General features: G+C 43.7%; 2 protein-coding genes across 2 annotated transcripts in view; both read left to right on the top strand.

Moving 5' to 3' along the window:
* Positions 1-6,002, top strand: part of LOC144223351 (polycystin-1-like protein 2) — a 92,296-nt gene extending 86,294 nt beyond the window's left edge. The window contains exons 40-43 of the mRNA XM_077754056.1: positions 1,824-2,034; positions 3,563-3,664; positions 4,418-4,549; positions 5,700-6,002. Coding sequence (XP_077610182.1) covers positions 1,824-2,034; positions 3,563-3,664; positions 4,418-4,549; positions 5,700-5,861 — 607 coding nt within the window. The 3' untranslated portion in view covers positions 5,862-6,002. The remainder of the gene's footprint in view (positions 1-1,823; positions 2,035-3,562; positions 3,665-4,417; positions 4,550-5,699) is intronic.
* The window catches only part of GCSH (glycine cleavage system protein H), a 39,838-nt gene that overhangs the window by 16,331 nt on the left and 6,062 nt on the right, over positions 1-17,445 (top strand). The window contains exons 2-4 of the mRNA XM_077754060.1: positions 10,652-10,757; positions 14,293-14,372; positions 15,448-15,511. Of these exons, the coding sequence (XP_077610186.1) occupies positions 10,727-10,757; positions 14,293-14,372; positions 15,448-15,511 (175 nt within the window). The 5' untranslated portion in view covers positions 10,652-10,726. The remainder of the gene's footprint in view (positions 1-10,651; positions 10,758-14,292; positions 14,373-15,447; positions 15,512-17,445) is intronic.

Below are 17,445 nucleotides of genomic sequence, written 5' to 3'. Positions count from 1 at the left end.
TTTCCTGATAACAACTATAGAACTGAGTCATTGGGACAGAAACCATCCGACCCTTTGCAGAAAAAGTCTGCATTCTAGGAAGAAACAGTGGTTGAGTTTTGGGTTATACGTGATTAAGATCACTAATTTTTAAATGATCACTGTCCCCCTACATTAACCATGCTTTATAATTCCTTACAATGACCTAAAACATACTTGAGTCTCAACATTCACACAGACAGGTTTCTTACTTAGATGGGTTATAAAACAATTTTATAGCAAGAGAGTTCTCTTCACACTGGGGGTCAGAAAACATAAATCTGCTACTTTTGACAGAAACCAGAGTAAAATGTGGTATTACATGAAAACCTCAGTTGAATTTGAGAAATCAATTAACCAAAGTTTTCTATTTATTTCAGAAACTTGTAAACTTTGTTTGCTTGTTGGAATAGATAAATCATTCCATAGCCAGATCCTAAATTTCAAAAATATTTTTTAAGACCAAGTGATTTGCTTCATAGTCTCCTTTCAACCCAAGCTGTTCCCAGGCCTCGCTCCTCAGCAGAACTGCCCAGGGAGATGATCAAACCCTGATGACCAGGCCACATTCCAGACCTAGGAAGTCAGTGCTGGGTCCCGCTCTAGTATTTTCATTGCTTCCTTGGTTATTCTAACCTGCAGCCAAGGCTGAGAACCATGCTTTAATTAGAGCTGTCATCATAAAGGAGGGCTTATGTAGTTATTTTTTCCACATATATGAGCAATTAACTGGCGCAAGAGAGGGTTAGGTGTTTTAAAAGAGGCAGGAAAAAGGTGCTACAGGAACCAAAGGAGGAAGCAGCCATCCATACCAGGAGCCTATCAACTCAAAGGGAAGGAAGATTCTGGAGGGCAGGAGATTAGGGAGAAGGATAGCTTTCACTCAGGCACTATATACGTATATTAAATGCATTTACAAACCTGAGATCATATAATTTTGTCTATAACCTGTGCTCCATCCATGTCACTAGATAAAAGTCTATGCCATTTTAACGACACACCGATATTAAGACTGAATTTAAAGCAAATAGGCACAGAGGGGAATGAAGGGCAGAGTGGGATGGCGGGAAGAATCGGACTTTGGAATCAGGCCTGGATTCCAACTCTCTTCCAGCACAAGTTGTGTTGCTATGTCACTAGCTGTGTGACCTTGTGCCAACTCTTCTTTGCCCTTATCCATAAAACAGAGACAGCAATACTTGCCTCATCCAGTGGTCTTGAAGACCAAATGCAGCTGAGGTTCATTAGGCCCTCAGTACTAAAACTGAATGGTATTTCCAACCTTCTTTCAAATGGAAGGGCAATGTGGACATACACTTAGACAAGTGTGAGGGAGGAAGTGGCATCGAGTGAACCCAGACCAGGAGGGGAAGCTCACAGAACTCCCTCACTTGTATCTTCTTGACCCTGGGAAGATTCCTCCTTTGCCATTCTTCCCTAGCTCTGCAGCCACTAACCGAAACTGGTAGGTAACGGTCCCATGACCACCACCACCATCATCACTAGCACATCAACTCCATCATCATCATCATCATCATCCCTATCATAACCATCATCCCCACCACCACCACCATCTTCACTCTCATCTCCATCACTATCATCACCATCTCATTATTACCCAGCAGGGGGAACTGGACCAGCCTTATATCTCCCAGACCTGTTGTGGGAAGTGATGGGCTCTGAGATCATGGTAAATCTAATCCTGCATCCTGGGCTGAGGATCCAGCATCCTGACTGAGCGCAGATGAGCCCTGGCTGAGCTTCTCACAGTCTCTGAGACTCACTCTTGCCTTTTGGTCCTACAGGGGGATCAGTTTCAGTGAGACAGCAGCAGCTGATGCTGCCCTTGGCTACATCATGGCCTTCCTGGTACTGCTGTCCACGGTGAAGCTTTGGCATCTGCTCAGGTTGAACCCCAAAATGAACATGATCACATCGGCCCTGCGCCGTGCTTGGGGGGACATTTCAGGCTTTATCATCGTCATCCTTATCATGCTTCTGGCTTACTCCATTGCAGTGAGTGGTTCCTTTGGTAAAACCTTCAGGGCTGGTCTCCTTGGAAGCAAAGGCTCCTCAGTGGTGGTGGTGGTGGAGTGTATTGAGGATTAGTGTTCAGAAGACTTTGGAACCTAAGGGAGATGGTGGATCTTCTGAGTCCAGGGCTTTTTAGCTGGGAGCTCGTAAAATGGGTGGCCACCCCAAATGGCAAAGGCCAGCCACCCCAAATGGCAAACTCTTACTCAGTTGGGTAAGAGTGAGGAGGTATAGTCTCTAAGACCAAAAGGGCCAACTATCTCCAATAAAGGATTCTTTTCTGTATCTGGACCCTACCTGGATATGCCAGTTCTCCTGACATTCCATGTGCTCAGACATGCATAGAGCATTCCCTCTGTGTTGGGGGGTGTGGAGATGAACTGGGCAGAGATGGGGAAGTGAGGACAGACACATGAGCAGGCTGTGTCACTGCTTGATGCCCTACACAGGCATGAACTTAAAAGGGCCAAAAATCATTTCATTCAGGCCCTTGACACTGAAAGCATTTTGGCAGTCATGTCTCTTGCAAATGAAAAAAATATACTATCAACTATTTTATTACCAATTAATGTGGGAAACAAAGACCCTCTGACACATCTTCATCTCCATCTGAATATAACCCCCGTCCTCTCCAAGTCCACGTTCCCCATAATAGCACACTTCCCACTCCTCTGTGCCCCTTCACCCAATCTGTACCCACTCGCTACCCCAGCCCCTCTCCCAGTTCTTGACTTGGCCCCATCCAGTCTTACCTCCCACCATCCTGACCTCCATACCACACAGTGGTCCCTCTTATCCTACTTCCCACACTCTCTCTAACCCTCTCCCCATTCCTTACCCATCTTTTTCCTGTCCCTATCACCTCAACCCTGACTCCTCCCTTCCTGACCTACTTCATCCTCCTCTCTCACCCTCAGAAATGGGGTGAGTGCACTGATGGAGTGATGCCGGGTGTATGCTAAAAATCTGGAGTCTGGTTTTATCGAAAGTACTTCACCTGACCCCTTAATTCACATGGGTTTATTCAGTCTCCCATCTGTGGTATAGGACCTACAGGGACACTGCAGTGTCCTGAGATGAGAAGTTCGCAACTCAGAGCCAAGGGAGTGCTAGGCCTCCCTGACACATGAGTGGAAATCTTTGGCAGGAGGGGTGCTGTGGTGAGGAAGAACTATAGGGGAGGCCCTGCCCAGGCACAAGCCTGTTGTCATCCAACCCAACTCCTCTAGAACAAAGAGACTGGGGCCTCAGAGAGCCCAAGTTCATTGCTGACTCTTAGAGCAGCCATCTGAGTGAATGCAATGGCAGCCTAGCAGGTGGTGCTGAGCACCAGAGGTGGATGCGCATCCCTCACACACCCACTTGCAAGCCCCCATAGGTAAAGTTCTGCCAGACCAACAGTAAGGCTGACCCAGAACATGGACTCTACTGTCAAACAACAGGCTCTGGGGGTGGGGCGGGAAGGTTGTTTGGTTTCTTTTTCTGTTCATAAGGACTCTTTCCATTACAGTCAAACTTAATATTTGGTTGGAAACTCCGTTCCTACAAAACCCTCTTTGATGCAGCAGAAACAATGATCAGCCTTCAGCTAGGAATCTTTAACTATGAGGAGGTAATGGGGTGGGGTCGGGGGAACACGGACACTCCCATCTACACCAAGCCTTTATGAAAATTAGAAAAAGCACCCTCCTCAAATGCCTCTCCCTGAGTGGATGTTACCCCTTGGGTCCATAGCCAAGCACAAGGCAATTTTGGACAAATAAAAAGTCCCCTTCCTCCAGGCAGACAGCCCCATACTAGGGCCTGTAGCTTGCCCTGGGGACCTCTGCTTACAGGAGAACATCATGCACTGACTACTCAGGAGAGAGCTGTGCTAGGAGGTCTCTGGAAGGGAATGCTCCCAACCCTAGCCAGAAATTGTGCTTATATTTTGAAATGGTGGCAGTAGGGAGTAGGGGGTGCTGTCCTTTTCCTGTCTTGATAGCTCTCTCTCTCTCTCTCTCTCTCTCTAAAACTTATTTGAGAGAAAGAGAGAGAGAGCGAGCAGGGGAGGGGCAGAGAGAGGGAGAGAGAGAGAATCTGCACTGTCAGTGCAGAGCCAGATGCTGGGCTCAAACTCATGAGCTATGAGATCATGATCATGAGCCAAAGTCAGTTGTTAACCAACTGAAGCATCCAGACAACCCATCTCTTGGCAGCTCTTGAGAGCACTGCCCATACTCTCAGCTGCCAGACAAAAGGGACCCTTCCTGGTTCCAGGCTCTCCTGGTCTGGGAACCAGTTTTCCCTCTGAGGGTGGCTATGGGGGAAGTGGCCACTAGGACACAGGACTTCTGGGGATGACTCTTGGCTTTCTTCCTGACAGGTTCTGGACTACAGCCCAGTGCTTGGCTCCTTCCTGATTGGGTCCTGCATCATTTTCATGACATTTGTAGTGTTGAATCTATTTATCTCTGTCATTCTGGTGGCCTTCAATGAGGAGCAAAAAGATGATCAGGTGAGTCCCTTTGCCCTATTCAACAGTCACTGACCTTGAAGTAAGAAGAAACTGAGCAGCCCTAGACATTAGGGGGACTTGAGAGACCACTGTAGCTCAAAGCCCTCACTTCATGGGAGGGGAAACAGGTCCAGAAGGAGGACATTCCTTCCTCGAGAACACAAACAAATGAAGGGCAGACTAGAATTGGGTCTCCTGATTCCCAAGGTGGCACTCGGTTCACGACCCCAGTGACGCTCAGCCCTGAGTGCATATTTGAATCACATGGGGGCTTTTGGGATACCTGTTGCTACACTGAGACCAATAAACACAGAATTCCTGGGTGAATGAGCCAATCATGTGTAGTTCTAAAAACTTCCCATGTGATTTTAATATACAGCCAAGACTGAAACCTTCTAAAAAGTTATTAAGGAAGACAAGTTAGGTGATGCAAACCTTAACACTCCATAAAGTGGACAGTCTCTACTCAGAGAAATACAAATGCGGTGGAAGGCAGGAAGCTTTTATAGGATAAAAGAATAAAGAACAAGGAAGAGAAAAATGAAAATATATCTGATTGGGGCCACACAGTCAACCTAGTTTGGGGTGAGATGGAAAAGAAAAGAAGAATAGACCCCAAAAGTGGCTTGGTGTTTAGGGGCTGGCTAACCTGATATACTGCATTCTGATAAAGGGGAGCATCCCAAGGGACCCAAAAGTTCTCTAAGCTTCAGTCTGCAGACATGGCATCCCAGGCAGGAGCATGTCCATCTTGGGCCCAGAAATTTGTTTCAACAAGTCATATGGTAACTAGCTTAAATTTTGAGAAGCCGGCAAATTATTTCCCAAAGCAGCTGCACCATTTCATGTTCCCAGCTGCAATGCAGGAGAGTCTTTGTACATAAACTCCTAACAGCCTCTCTTGGGGGTGGTAGAGGGAACACAGTCCTTCTCATCACAGGGGAAGAAGAAACCTCGGGATAAAGATGGGAGCACCACACCCCTGGGATTCCCAGAAGAAGGGGAATCCCAACACAAAATTGACTCTACATACTCCAATGACTTTGGCAGAGACCAAACTGAACAAAAAAAACATGGTTTCCCCTCAGAAAGGAAGAAACCCAAGAAGGATGCTTCTATGTATGTTGCATGGTTCTTTTTCCCTCCACAGCTGTCGGAGGAAGGAGAGATTGTCGATTTGTTGCTGGTGAAAATACTTGGTTTCCTGGGCATTAAATGTAAAAGAGAAGAGCCTGGAAACAGCAGGGAGGAGGCCGAGTTGCTGTCAGAGGTCGGGCCCCCTGTACCTGTGTCATCTGCACCCAAGCTTTAAGCTCTTCATCCACACATGAGCATCTGTAGAGGGCGAAGGCCAGAACCTCGGACCTATGCTTCCCAGTGATTCTACAGTCTCTCCAGGCCAGTGTTTTTCTGTGTCCATAGAAAAGCCACCAAGTCTGGCAAGTAAAAAAAATAAAAATATATGCTTGAGTACTTAAAATCTCCACTACTGTAATAGACTGTGCAAATGTATTTCTTTCTAGAAATAAAACAAATACTGTCTGGAGTTTGGGGAAAAAAATGATCTCTACGGACTATTTCATCTTCTTGGTTGGTCAGGGATTGGTTCTGAATGATTCTATCTCAGAGTTTCTCAAATTGTGTCCAAGAAGTGTTAATGGCCATCGTATCAGTTGCCTCTGGTTGCCGGAACAAAGTAGCATAAACTGGATGGCTTAAACCAACTGAAATTTATGGTCTCCATCCCAGAGGATAGCAGCCCCAAATCAAGGTGTGAATGGGGCCATGCTCTCTCTGCAGACTCTGGAGAAGGGTCTTCACTTCTAGCTTCTAGGGTCCTCTGGTGTTTCTTGACTTGTAGATGCATCATTCTAATCTCTGCCTTTGTCACCACATGGCCTTTTCCCTGTGTGTCTGTCCCTGTGTTTCTTTCCCTCTTCTTATAAGATCTTAGCCCTGCTGAATTAAGGGCCCATCCTACTCCATTATGACCCCATCTTAACTAATTACATCTGCAACACCCTTGTTTCCAAATTTGATTACATTTTGAGTAGTAACGGTTGGGCCTTCAACATTATCTCTTTAGGGGACAAAATTCGACCTAATAGGTATCATTCCCCCAGAAATGTTTCTGAACCAAATAAAAGCCAGAAACACTAGATTACTAGATTATAAAGGTTACACATGTTCTTTAGTATGAGAACTTTCAGAGTTTTTAACATACTAAATATGCACTGTGAGTCTCCTGGACTGAGATGAGCATGTGAGATAAAGGTGTAACAATTCCCAAAACTTTTTGACTCCAGCTTTGCAGCACCTCAGTCAGGGCTAGTGTTCCTTAGTTGATACTTTGGGAATTGGTAATCTGCACCAGTGGTTCTCAAGCTTGGCTGCATGCTAGAATCCCCAGTCTTTATCCCAATACATCAGAATCTCAGAATCTCTGACCTAGGACCTAGGCATCAAAAAATTTTTTTAAAGTAGACTCTACGCCTAGTGTGTAGCTCAGTGCAGGGCTTGAACTCAAGACCCTGAGATTAAGACCTGAGCTGAGATAGAGAGTCAGGTGCGCGGGGCACCTGGGTGGCTCAGTTGGTTAAATGTTCTACTTTGGCTCAGGCCAGCATCTCTCAGTTCATGAGTTTGAGCCCCACATTGGGCTCTGTGCTGACACCTTGGAGCCTGCTTCAGATTCTGTGTCTCCCTCTCTCTCTGCCTCACTCCTGTTCACACTCTGTCTCTCTCTTTCAAAAATGAATAAACCTTAAAAAAAAAAAGTTAAAAAAAAAAAAGAATCGGGTGCTTAGTTGACTGAGCCAACCAGGCACCTCCAGGCATCAATAATTTTATAAAGTCTCCCTAGGTGACTCCAATGTGCAGGTAGACTTGCTAACCGTGCTCTAAATTCTGAGAACCACAGATCTAGCTAACAAAAGATGTTCAGGTGCCTTTGTGGGTAGGGCATGCTTCCCCTCCCCCATGCAGGAGAGTGGACCGCACATCCTCTCCAGCTCATTTATCTCTCCCCCTCCTTCTCACGCACTTGTGGTAACAGACACTCTAGGTTGCCTGCCCCAAATCCTTTCCATGCCTTCCTCTTTGCTATCAGAACCCAACTTTGTTCAGGCAGCCATCTACCCCTTTCCCCGGAGACTCATGGGAAGGTGACCCTGCAGCCACATCAATGTAAATCCTGTTAGTCTTAGTGCTACTAATTCATTTCCCTTGACATGAGGGATTCAAGGTAGTCACATGACCCAGTTCCAGGCAGTGAAACCTGAAGTCTCTAGGATACTTCCAGCAAAGGTCTACTTGCCAACAAAGAGAGACACATGGAGATGGCACCTTATGCTGCTAGATGTGGTCTGGTCTGAGCAAGACTCCAGGAACTCTGGCAGTTACTCTGAGACCATGTGGAACCATCCAAAGATAGCAGAGCAGAAAGATAAGAGGAACATGAGTGCTTGATGAATGACTTCATCAACCCTGGAGCTGAATTACTGGCTTCTATTTGGATGAGAGTTAATTTTTTTTTTAATGTTTTATTTATTTCTAGGAGAGAGAGAGAGAGAGAGATAGCGTGAGCAGGGGAGGGTCAGAGAGAGAGGGAGTCACAGACTGAAACAGGCTCCAGGCTCTGAGCTGTCAGTCAGCACAGAGCCCGACGCGGGGCTCGAACCCACGAACCACAAGATCATGACCTAAGCGAAAGTCGGACGCTTAACCAACGAAGCCACCCAGGCGCCCCTATTTGGATGAGAGTTTAAATGTCTTTTTATGACAGTTAAGTTAGGATCCCACTCTGAAAATAAAAAAAGATCCTTTATAAAGAGGCACATAACATGCACATACACAAACCTTGAGGATTTCATCATTTTCTCTCCAACCAAAAGCCCATCATCCATTCATCCATCAGGTATGAACGTGAGCTACATGTGCAGGGACACTCATCAGATAACCTATAACAAGGTGTACACACAGGCCCCAATAGACCAGTACATAAACCTACCCAGATAATACAGTCCGTCTTTATTTATTTAGTTAGTTTTAAATGTTAATTTTTTGAGACAGAGAGAATCCCAAACAGGCTCCTGTCAGCACAGAGCTCGACATGGGGCTCAATCTCATGAACCATGAGATCATGACCTGAGCCAAAATCAAGAGTCAGATGCTTAACCGACTTAGTCATCCAGGCGCCCCAGTCTGTTTGCTTTAAATATGAAAACTTTTAAGATCTGGAGAAGTTGTAAGCTCTTCATCTCTCATCTTTTTTTTTTTTTTTAATAGTTTATTGTCAAGTTGGTTTCCATATAGCACCCAGTGCTCATCCCAACAAGTGTCCTCCTCCATGCGCATCACCCCCCTTCCCCTCTCCCTCTTCATTTCTCATCTTACCCATCTACTCTCCACCCCTTTACTGACTGTAAATATTAAACTGGCAACTCCTTCAATTGTATTGTTATGAGAGGAAAAAAAGCTTAAAGAGATGAGTGGACCCCTTCTGAGACACTTGAAAGAAAAGACCACAGGCAAAATTCTCAGGAAGTTGTACCAAACGTGCCATGGGATGACCTTCCAAATCTCAAGCCATGGATGTTACAAAGATTACCAATTAAGAAAAAAAAAATTTTTTTTGATTAGCCTTAATACTTATTAGACTTTTAAAAATGACACCTTGCCTATTGTTTTGGTGGAAGGCCATGTGATATGGTTCACAGATTGATATGTGACCTTGTTCTTCCACCAAACACATTAGTCGAGCTAGGAATAAATATTTTAGGGCATGGTTTGCATTGTGCAATGTTGGCTTATAACAAAACAACAATAAAGACAGAATATTGACATGAGAAGCTAGCCAAAATCTGGAGTTTGGAGTAGACCACTGAGAGCCAGTCAGCATCCCAAAGGGAGGCAAGTAGCAGAGCTTAACAGCAGTTGACCATGAACCCAACTAGAGGTCAAATCCTGCTACTGCCACCTAGCCACCTAGTAGCTGCTTAAGCTAGACAGGCCTTCCCCATTCCACTCCTGGGCAAGCCAATTAACCTTTCTGAGCCTCCAGTTCCACGCCTATGCAATGAAAGTAACACCTATCAGAAAGGGGTTTGGAGAGGATCAGAAAGGTAATGTTTGCACAGTCCCAGGCATATAGCAAGGAAAAGGAAAACGAAGCAGGATTGCCCTTGCAAGCACTGCACAGATGTGCTAACAATGACCATTTTGTAAATGGGGTGGAAGCTCAATGCAACAGCATGTAAGTCTCCCAAACACCCCTTCACACTCTCACATACACACACGCTTTAGGGTGTGTGTAACATTGAGTATGCGGAGATGATAATCTGTAATAATGAAGATGTGGAGCTTGAGGTGTTTTTCACCCCAGTGTTTCTTTGCTGATTCCTGCCCACTCCATAAAATTTGTGTTGAAGGTGAAGTCTTTTCCAGAACTTAATTATTTTCCATCTCCTTGGATGGTGCCATGACTTCTGTTTTTCTGGAAAGGCCTTGGTCCCAGGGCTGGATACTTATGCAAAGAACTGACCATGATGGGTTTCAACTTAGTCTTTTGATTGCTCCTGGATTAGTTAATTGGCTCCCATCCAGTCTCCACCAAGGAGACTCCTTGCCTCTCTAGGGACTTCATGATTCTGTCTGTCCCCTGCATGGGGTACCCTGGTCCCTTGGGATCTGTAAAGTAATAAAGTGGGTTCCTGGATTGTTTTCAGTATTTCTCAAAGTCAAAGAGAAACTATGTGTCAGAACTTCTTTGGCCACTGTCCAACAACAGTCGTCTTCTGGAATGATTCTGTTTAGACCTGGCTATGAATCCTGCTCTGGGTGACCTTGATCCTCTGAAGAAAGGTGGGGGCGTATTTATCGGGACTGGGGACACTCTATCTTCCCCAGGACCTCAGGGACCCAGTGGCACGGGAATGCCTGCCCCGCGAAGCCATGTCTGCCGGAACCCTTCTCACTGTCCCAGCGGGTCTCCCATGCTAGCAAAGCTGGAGCTGCTGACCTTGCACTTTCACTGCCAAAAAGCGACTCTAGGGTACTAGGCCCCGCCGGACCTCGGCCTGCCGCGCTAGGCCCCGCCCCTGNAGCCTGCGCGCCGCCTCCGCTCCCGCCGCGCCCTGCCTGCCGCGGCCCTGGGGGCTGAGGGCGGGCCCCGTCCGGATGCTGCGCACGGGCTCCGCTCTGCTGTCTGGTAAGCGCGGGCGGGCACGTGGGGTGAACCCGGCTGCTTCGGGGGAAGGGGCTGGGCGCCTCCGTCCCCGCGTCAGTGCTTACCTCGAGTCGCCCGTGCTGACCTCCGGGTCCAGAGAGGCGACCCCTGCCCACGCTTCTTCCTACTGCTGGGATCCCTGGTTGCGTGGCCGCTGCTGCCTCCCTAAGTGGCGTGGCCGACACCGCAGCCTTTGTCCTGCGGGCTGGGGAGCCGGGAGGAGGAACCTGGCGCACACGCGTGGCCGCTCGCTGCTAGACACCGGGCAAGCGTCGCTAAGCTCCATCGCGACCTTAGGTTATCCTGCGCGTGTGTGCATCGTGGGCCCTGAAAGTGGAGACATAGTAGGCTTTGCTTTGCTATGTGGGCTATCATTGAGATCTTAAGTCAGATTAAAGCAAGAGCACTTAATGAAATTAAAGCACGGGAGCTAGATTTTTACTGGCAAAAGTGAGCATAACTTTGAAGACTTGCCTACTTCCCAAAAACAGTGAGATAAAGTCTTTTGGACCCATATATTCTGCTAAAGTCTATACTGAATCATGGATGTGCTGGGACAGAAATGAGGTCTCACACGGACTTGGAATTTAAGTAACTAGGAGACCTGCCCACAAATACCCTGGCCATCTCTGCTACTATTAGTGCAATTACCGCTGCAGAAAACGTGTTCTTAATGCGTGCACAAATGCTTGAGACCCTAAGAGCACCTCCAAGAACTCTAGGGTGCGTAGGTCTGTGATGGCTGCTGTCGCATTAAGTTGACTATTTTAGAAACCTGTTTGGAACTGGAAGAATTGATAGCATATTTATTTATTCAGTCAAACATAAAGATGCTACTCTCCCGTTGCTCATATATTCCTTTAGTTCTGTTGGTGAAATGTATCAATATTTATCAATTTGAATACAAGAGAAAAGCATATCTGAGATAAGAATATGCGTTTTTTTTGTTTTGGTTATTCAGTGTAATATCTAGTTAAATATTGTCCAAAATATCAACACCCATGATCTGGTTGAACACTAAGGTTTTTAAGAACAGAGACCCAAGTTCCAATTTTGATTCTACCTCTTATTAGCTATGTGATCTGGGGCAGTCATTTAACTTGTGAGTCTCTCCCTCATCAGAAAAATGGAAATGATAATGCCTACCACACAAAGTTGTTGGGAGGCTGAAATGAAAACGCAACCTTTATGTACAAGTAGCCTGACAAAAGGTGAGTACTTGGTAAACGTTGTTATGAAATATTATAGAATCAAATAATAAAAAATAGTTTGACCAATATGTTATCTGACTAGGGACTTAGAACGGACTTTTTTTTTTTTTTAAGTAGGCTCCACGCTCAATGTGTGGCCTGAACTCAGAACCCTGAGATCAAGAGTCGCATGCTCTACTGAGTCAGCAAGGCACCCTGAGTAGTGACTTTGAAAGGAAAATGCCTCATTTTGAGGCCAAAAGTGATGTTTTTAAATGCTCAGTAAGAAGTAATTATTTACCTAATCTGTCCACTTTTTCCTTTTGGGCCAAGGATTCAAGGAAAATTAAACTAACCCTGGTCTTTAGCCTAAACAGCTTGATCTAGTAAAAAGTCTTATGGACTTTGAAGTTAAGTGGACTTCCGTGCAGTTCCCTTACTAATGCTGCCTCTCCTCTAAATTTATGGTTGCTCAGTTTTAAACTGAGTGAGGGCAACCTTACTCCTAAGATTATTCTTACAATTAGGCAAGATGGCAAGGCCCAAATCAAGACAGTAGTCTCAGAGAAGGCATGTTTGTTGTTGTCCAGCCCTTTAAAAAGGTATGTTTGGATTTAAACTGCTCATAATTGGTATTGTAATCAGCAAGTTCTAGAGCTGTAACAGTGATAGGGAGAAATAAGTGTTGTAGCCAAATACCTATGTAGATACTTTGTTCAGAATATCCTTTACTAACTAAATAACTAAAATTATTTCTTTAATTTTTTTAATGTTTTATTTCTGAGAGAGAAAGAGAGGCAGCGTGAACAGGGAAGGGTCAGAGAGAGAGGGAGACACAGAATCGGAAGCAGGCTCCAAGCCCTGAGCTGTCAGCACAGAGCCCGATGCTGGGCTTGAACCTAGGAACTGTGAGATCATGACCTGAGCCAAAGTTGGACGCTTAACCAACTGAGCCCCCCAGGCACCCCACTAAAAAGTTATTTCACTCTCTAAAGTTCTGAGTGCTTACTGTTTGCGAAGCATGGTGTTTGGAACTGGGAATACAAGTGAAAACGGGATAAACCACGCTTTTGCTGGTTTTGTACTTAGTCTCTTTCCTGGGGAGAACTGACAGAAGGGCTGTATGTGTAGCTTCTCAAGTGCTACGCGCTTGTAAGGTCAGGACCCAGGGAGACTGGTGCAGTGCGGTGGGAGCAAGTTGGATGGCCCCAATCCTAGCCTGGAGGGCTAGACAAGGGACCTGGCAGGAAGGAGCTCCTAAAGTTGACATAGTCGAGAAAAGGAAGCGGGGGGAGGGCAGGGAGAGTGGCAGTCAGAGCACCAAGTATGAACTTTCCACGAGAGATCAGATTGTCCTGAAGCAGTTAGCTATTTGAAATGGAATGGAATGAAGCAAAGCAAGTTCTTTTGTGACAGATATTACAACTTCTTCCAGTAAAGAATATGAAATTAAAGTTTTTTAATGATTGGGGGAAAGAAAGTAGTAGTAATATTCTGCTGTGTATCAGCTGTGTAATCAAAGCAATTTAATGCAGTCTTAAGTACAACTATCTTTTGGGTTAAGGGGTAAGAGTGAACCAGCAAGGCTTACCCTAAAACAGTATTTGAAGTAATGAACCATTTTCCTGTTAACTTCTGAGGCATTATTTTTGGAAAAATACTTGGTCTCAGAATATGGTGTGTATATATTTAAGCAGATAGCATATGCTTTAAATTTTTTTTGTTTTGTTTTAAAGAATGACAGTAGCCACTTTCTTCAAGGACAGGGTTAATTCGATTAAAATAAAATCTTAAGGACTCAGTCAAGTTATAATTTGTTCCGGGTCAGTTTCATTCCTGTAAGATTCCACTTTATAACCAAGTTGCAGTGAAGCCCTCTTAGGTCAACTCTACCCAAAGACGCATTTTTTTTTTTTAGGTTAAATTATTTATGAGCATTTGTAAGCATTATGAGCATTTATGTTCCCTCACCCCACGTCTGTCTATAGACGAACAGACTACATTCTGTATAACACAGACCATTAATAGATAAGTATACTTTGAAATGTCCCCCAAAAGTTTATATGTGTGATTTAGACTAATGTTGGAATAATAAAATCTCCAAAAGAGGCACCAGGTGTTCACATCTTTGCCTAAATAATCCTACTGTTGGGGAGATGTTCTGTCTTCACGAGATCTGGTTTTTCCTGGGTAGTATATTGAAAGGCAATGTCAGTAAGTCAAACACAAATACTAGGGAAGTCTTGCCTTTTGACAGCATTGATATGAAAAGTGCTTTTTAAGAAGTGATGCCACTGCTTTTCTGAAATATTGGTCTTCTGTTTTAGTGCGTAAATTCACAGACAAACATGAATGGATAACAACAGAAAATGGTATTGGAACTGTTGGAATCAGCAATTTTGCACAGGTACTGGATTGTCTTGAAATATTTAAAACAGTCAGCACTTGCATAATTTGGATTGTCTCTACCTTTTAAACATTGTTTATTCTGCCCCTTAGTATTTTGAGCCCTTTCAAGAATATCAATCATAAGTGAAACAAGTAAAATATAATTTAGTCAGGTTAACACTTACAAGTGAACATCCCTTGTTCAGGAAAGATGTTTGTTTCATGTTGGGGCAGTTAAGGCAAGAAGAGTAAGAGCCAGTTGAAGGCTTGGAGTGTTGACAGTGCTTTTGTGGATTCTGTGATACACACACCAGCTGGGGTGTGAAGAAGGAAAACCCTAGATTGGCACAGACTGGACCAAGGCAAAACCTTTTATTTAGCCAATCTTTTTCTCTCAATCTCCCACTGATCCCATATTGAGAAATTATGCAGAAGAAAATGAGAACTTTTATTAACATAAAATAGCAGTAGGAGTCTGATTTTCCACTGCTTCTGTGTCGGGGGTGGGGCTGGAAGGGGAAAGGGGGTGTTGAGAATCAATGACAGTTGTATCTTCACTGGCGTTTCTGCGTACCTGCTGAGGCCCAGTACCACAACGTGCTGGGTGCAATACTGTGCCAGTGTTGTCCTCCCCTCCTGGAGTTGATGAGGGGAATACCCTCCATGGAACACAACGCACAGAGCATTACATGGTGGATGGGTGACATGAGTAGTACAAGGGTTGTAACTCACTGACCTGATGGAGAGCTCACTTCTTAATAAACAGAGTCAAGGTCTTCAGGGAGTACAAGGCTTGAGGACTATGATTTGCAGATCAGTAGGTAGGATTTCAGCAAATACAGGAGAGGCAATGGCCTAAACAAAACGGCAAAGGTGGAAAAGTACAAGGTGTATGTGTTCTCAGAGGAGCTCTAGTATATTGGGGAGGGGGGCTGTGGAGGTTTTAAAGGGTTGTGAGAAAAAAACCAAAGAATGTGGCCCCTCAGATGTAAAATATGTCCTCTCTGAATTATAGAGTGTTAGTGTTTGGTTTGTTTCTATTCACTAGGAGGTTTAATTTGATTTCTTAAAGGTTATTGTTTTGTTTGTTTTAGGAAGCTTTGGGAGATGTTGTTTACTGTAGTCTGCCTGAAGTTGGGACAAAATTGAACAAACAAGGTATTTTTCTCATCTTGGTATATGATTCATGCCTTAAGTTTTCCTTATCTTGAATAATAACGTTTGCACCTAGGATCAGTTAGCGTGCTTTTTACTCAAGTAACAGAAAACTCATCTAAAAGTAGATTCAACAATTGAGATTTATTATATCTCCTTCAGGAAGTCTGGAGATAGGTGGACATAGGATTGGCTTAGTGGCACAGTGAAGGTTCATCAAGGACATGACTTCTTTTCCTACTTTTTCTGCCTCAGTATGTCAGAGGTCACAAAATGGCAGGAAAATCTTCAAGCATCACTTTCTCATGGCCATATCCAAAAGTAGGATGAGAAGGTAAAATATGTTTTTCTTTAGAGGCAGTAAAGAATATCAGGAAAGAATGGGCTCAGGAGTCAGAACCTGGTTTTAAATACTGACCTCACAATGCATCAGCTATGTAATTTTGGTGAAATCACTTAATTTGGGTCTCATCTTTGTTGGGATAATAATAATAGCTACCTCATAGTTGTTTAAGGGTTAAGTTGAAATTAAGCATAATGTTTAGTATTAGTGCTTGATATGTTAGTACCGGGCTTATTATTATTCATGGGCTCTGTGACATACAGAAGACCGCCCTACAGAATGTAAGTATCTGTTTTTCTAAATATCTTTGACAGTATTGGCCATATGTTTTTCTGCTTAAACTTCCCCACTTATCTTGCTTGAACTTTTTCTGCTTCCTGGCTCTCAATAGTCATATCCCTCTTTTTGAAGGTCTAGGTAGCAACCTTTCCAATGTCATAATAAGACCCTTGTGATTGATCATCTTTATCTGTCCATTTTTCTTCATTCTGTACATCAGAGACCACTTGTTCTTATTTTCTTTTCTTGTGTTTTATGTACTTTGTATCCACTCTGCTGTTTTCAAGCAGGAGATCTGTTTGTGAACATTTTTCTTTACAGTAAGTGAGCAGCATGAACCTGCTTTCTGTGCTTAAAAAACTTCTATTCACATAAATATCCCTAATGAATGGTCTCTAAACTTTCTGCTAAAGGTGCTTATAAAATTGATGCACAGTTTACATGCACTGAAAGTGCGTGATGTATGTACAATCCAGTGAGTTTTGACCAACGCTTTGCAGACTCTGTCCATTAAGATCTTTCTCGAGATGGCTTCTTCTCTGATTTATCACCATAGATTAGTTTTGTCTATTTAATTTCATTCAAAAGGAACCACAGTTTAGGTCTGGCTTCTTTGTCCACTATCATGATTTTGAAATTTATAATGTGATGTACTGTTCATATTTTGTTGAATAGTGTACCATTATGTAACATTTTTATCTTTCCTCCTGTTGATGGATTTTCATGTTATTTCCAGTTTTTAGCTGCTAGAAATAAAGCTGTAAACTTTTGTGAAAGTCTTTTTTGTAGATGTTTTCATTTCTCTTGGCTAAGTACATATCAAAGTGGAATTTCTGGCTTACAGTGTAATAGATATATTTTTAACTTTGGGAAACTGGCAGTTTCTTAGAAAGTGGTTGTACCATTTTACATTCTCACCAGCAGTATGAGAGAGTTTTTAGGTACTGCAGATCTCGTGGTTTTAACCTTACCTTTCCTAATGACAACTTATTGTTGAGCACCCTTCCACATGCTTTTTGCCACTCACATTTTTTGTGGTTTAGTTTCTAGTCAAGCCTTTACCAAATTTATTTGGGTTTTATATATTCTAGGTACAAATCCCTTTTCAGATCTCTATTTTATGAGTATTTTGTCATATTTTGTGATTTTCTTTTTTCTTGTGTTTTGAAAAACTTAATTTTTAACAAGTTATTAATATTTTTATTTATGTATAGAACACTGTATTCCATCTAAGGAATCTTTGTCTCCATGGTTCCCATCTTATACACCCTAGTGCCATGGGGTGCTGTGGGATATTTTATATTTTAAATTTTTG

This window comes from Crocuta crocuta, unplaced genomic scaffold (assembly GCF_008692635.1).
Source record: "Crocuta crocuta isolate KB4526 unplaced genomic scaffold, BGI_CrCroc_1.0 scaffold61, whole genome shotgun sequence".
In the NCBI taxonomy this organism is placed as follows: Eukaryota; Metazoa; Chordata; class Mammalia; order Carnivora; family Hyaenidae; genus Crocuta; species Crocuta crocuta.
Note: the sequence above shows the minus strand (reverse complement) of the source record. Positions and strands in the feature narration are given on the sequence as shown.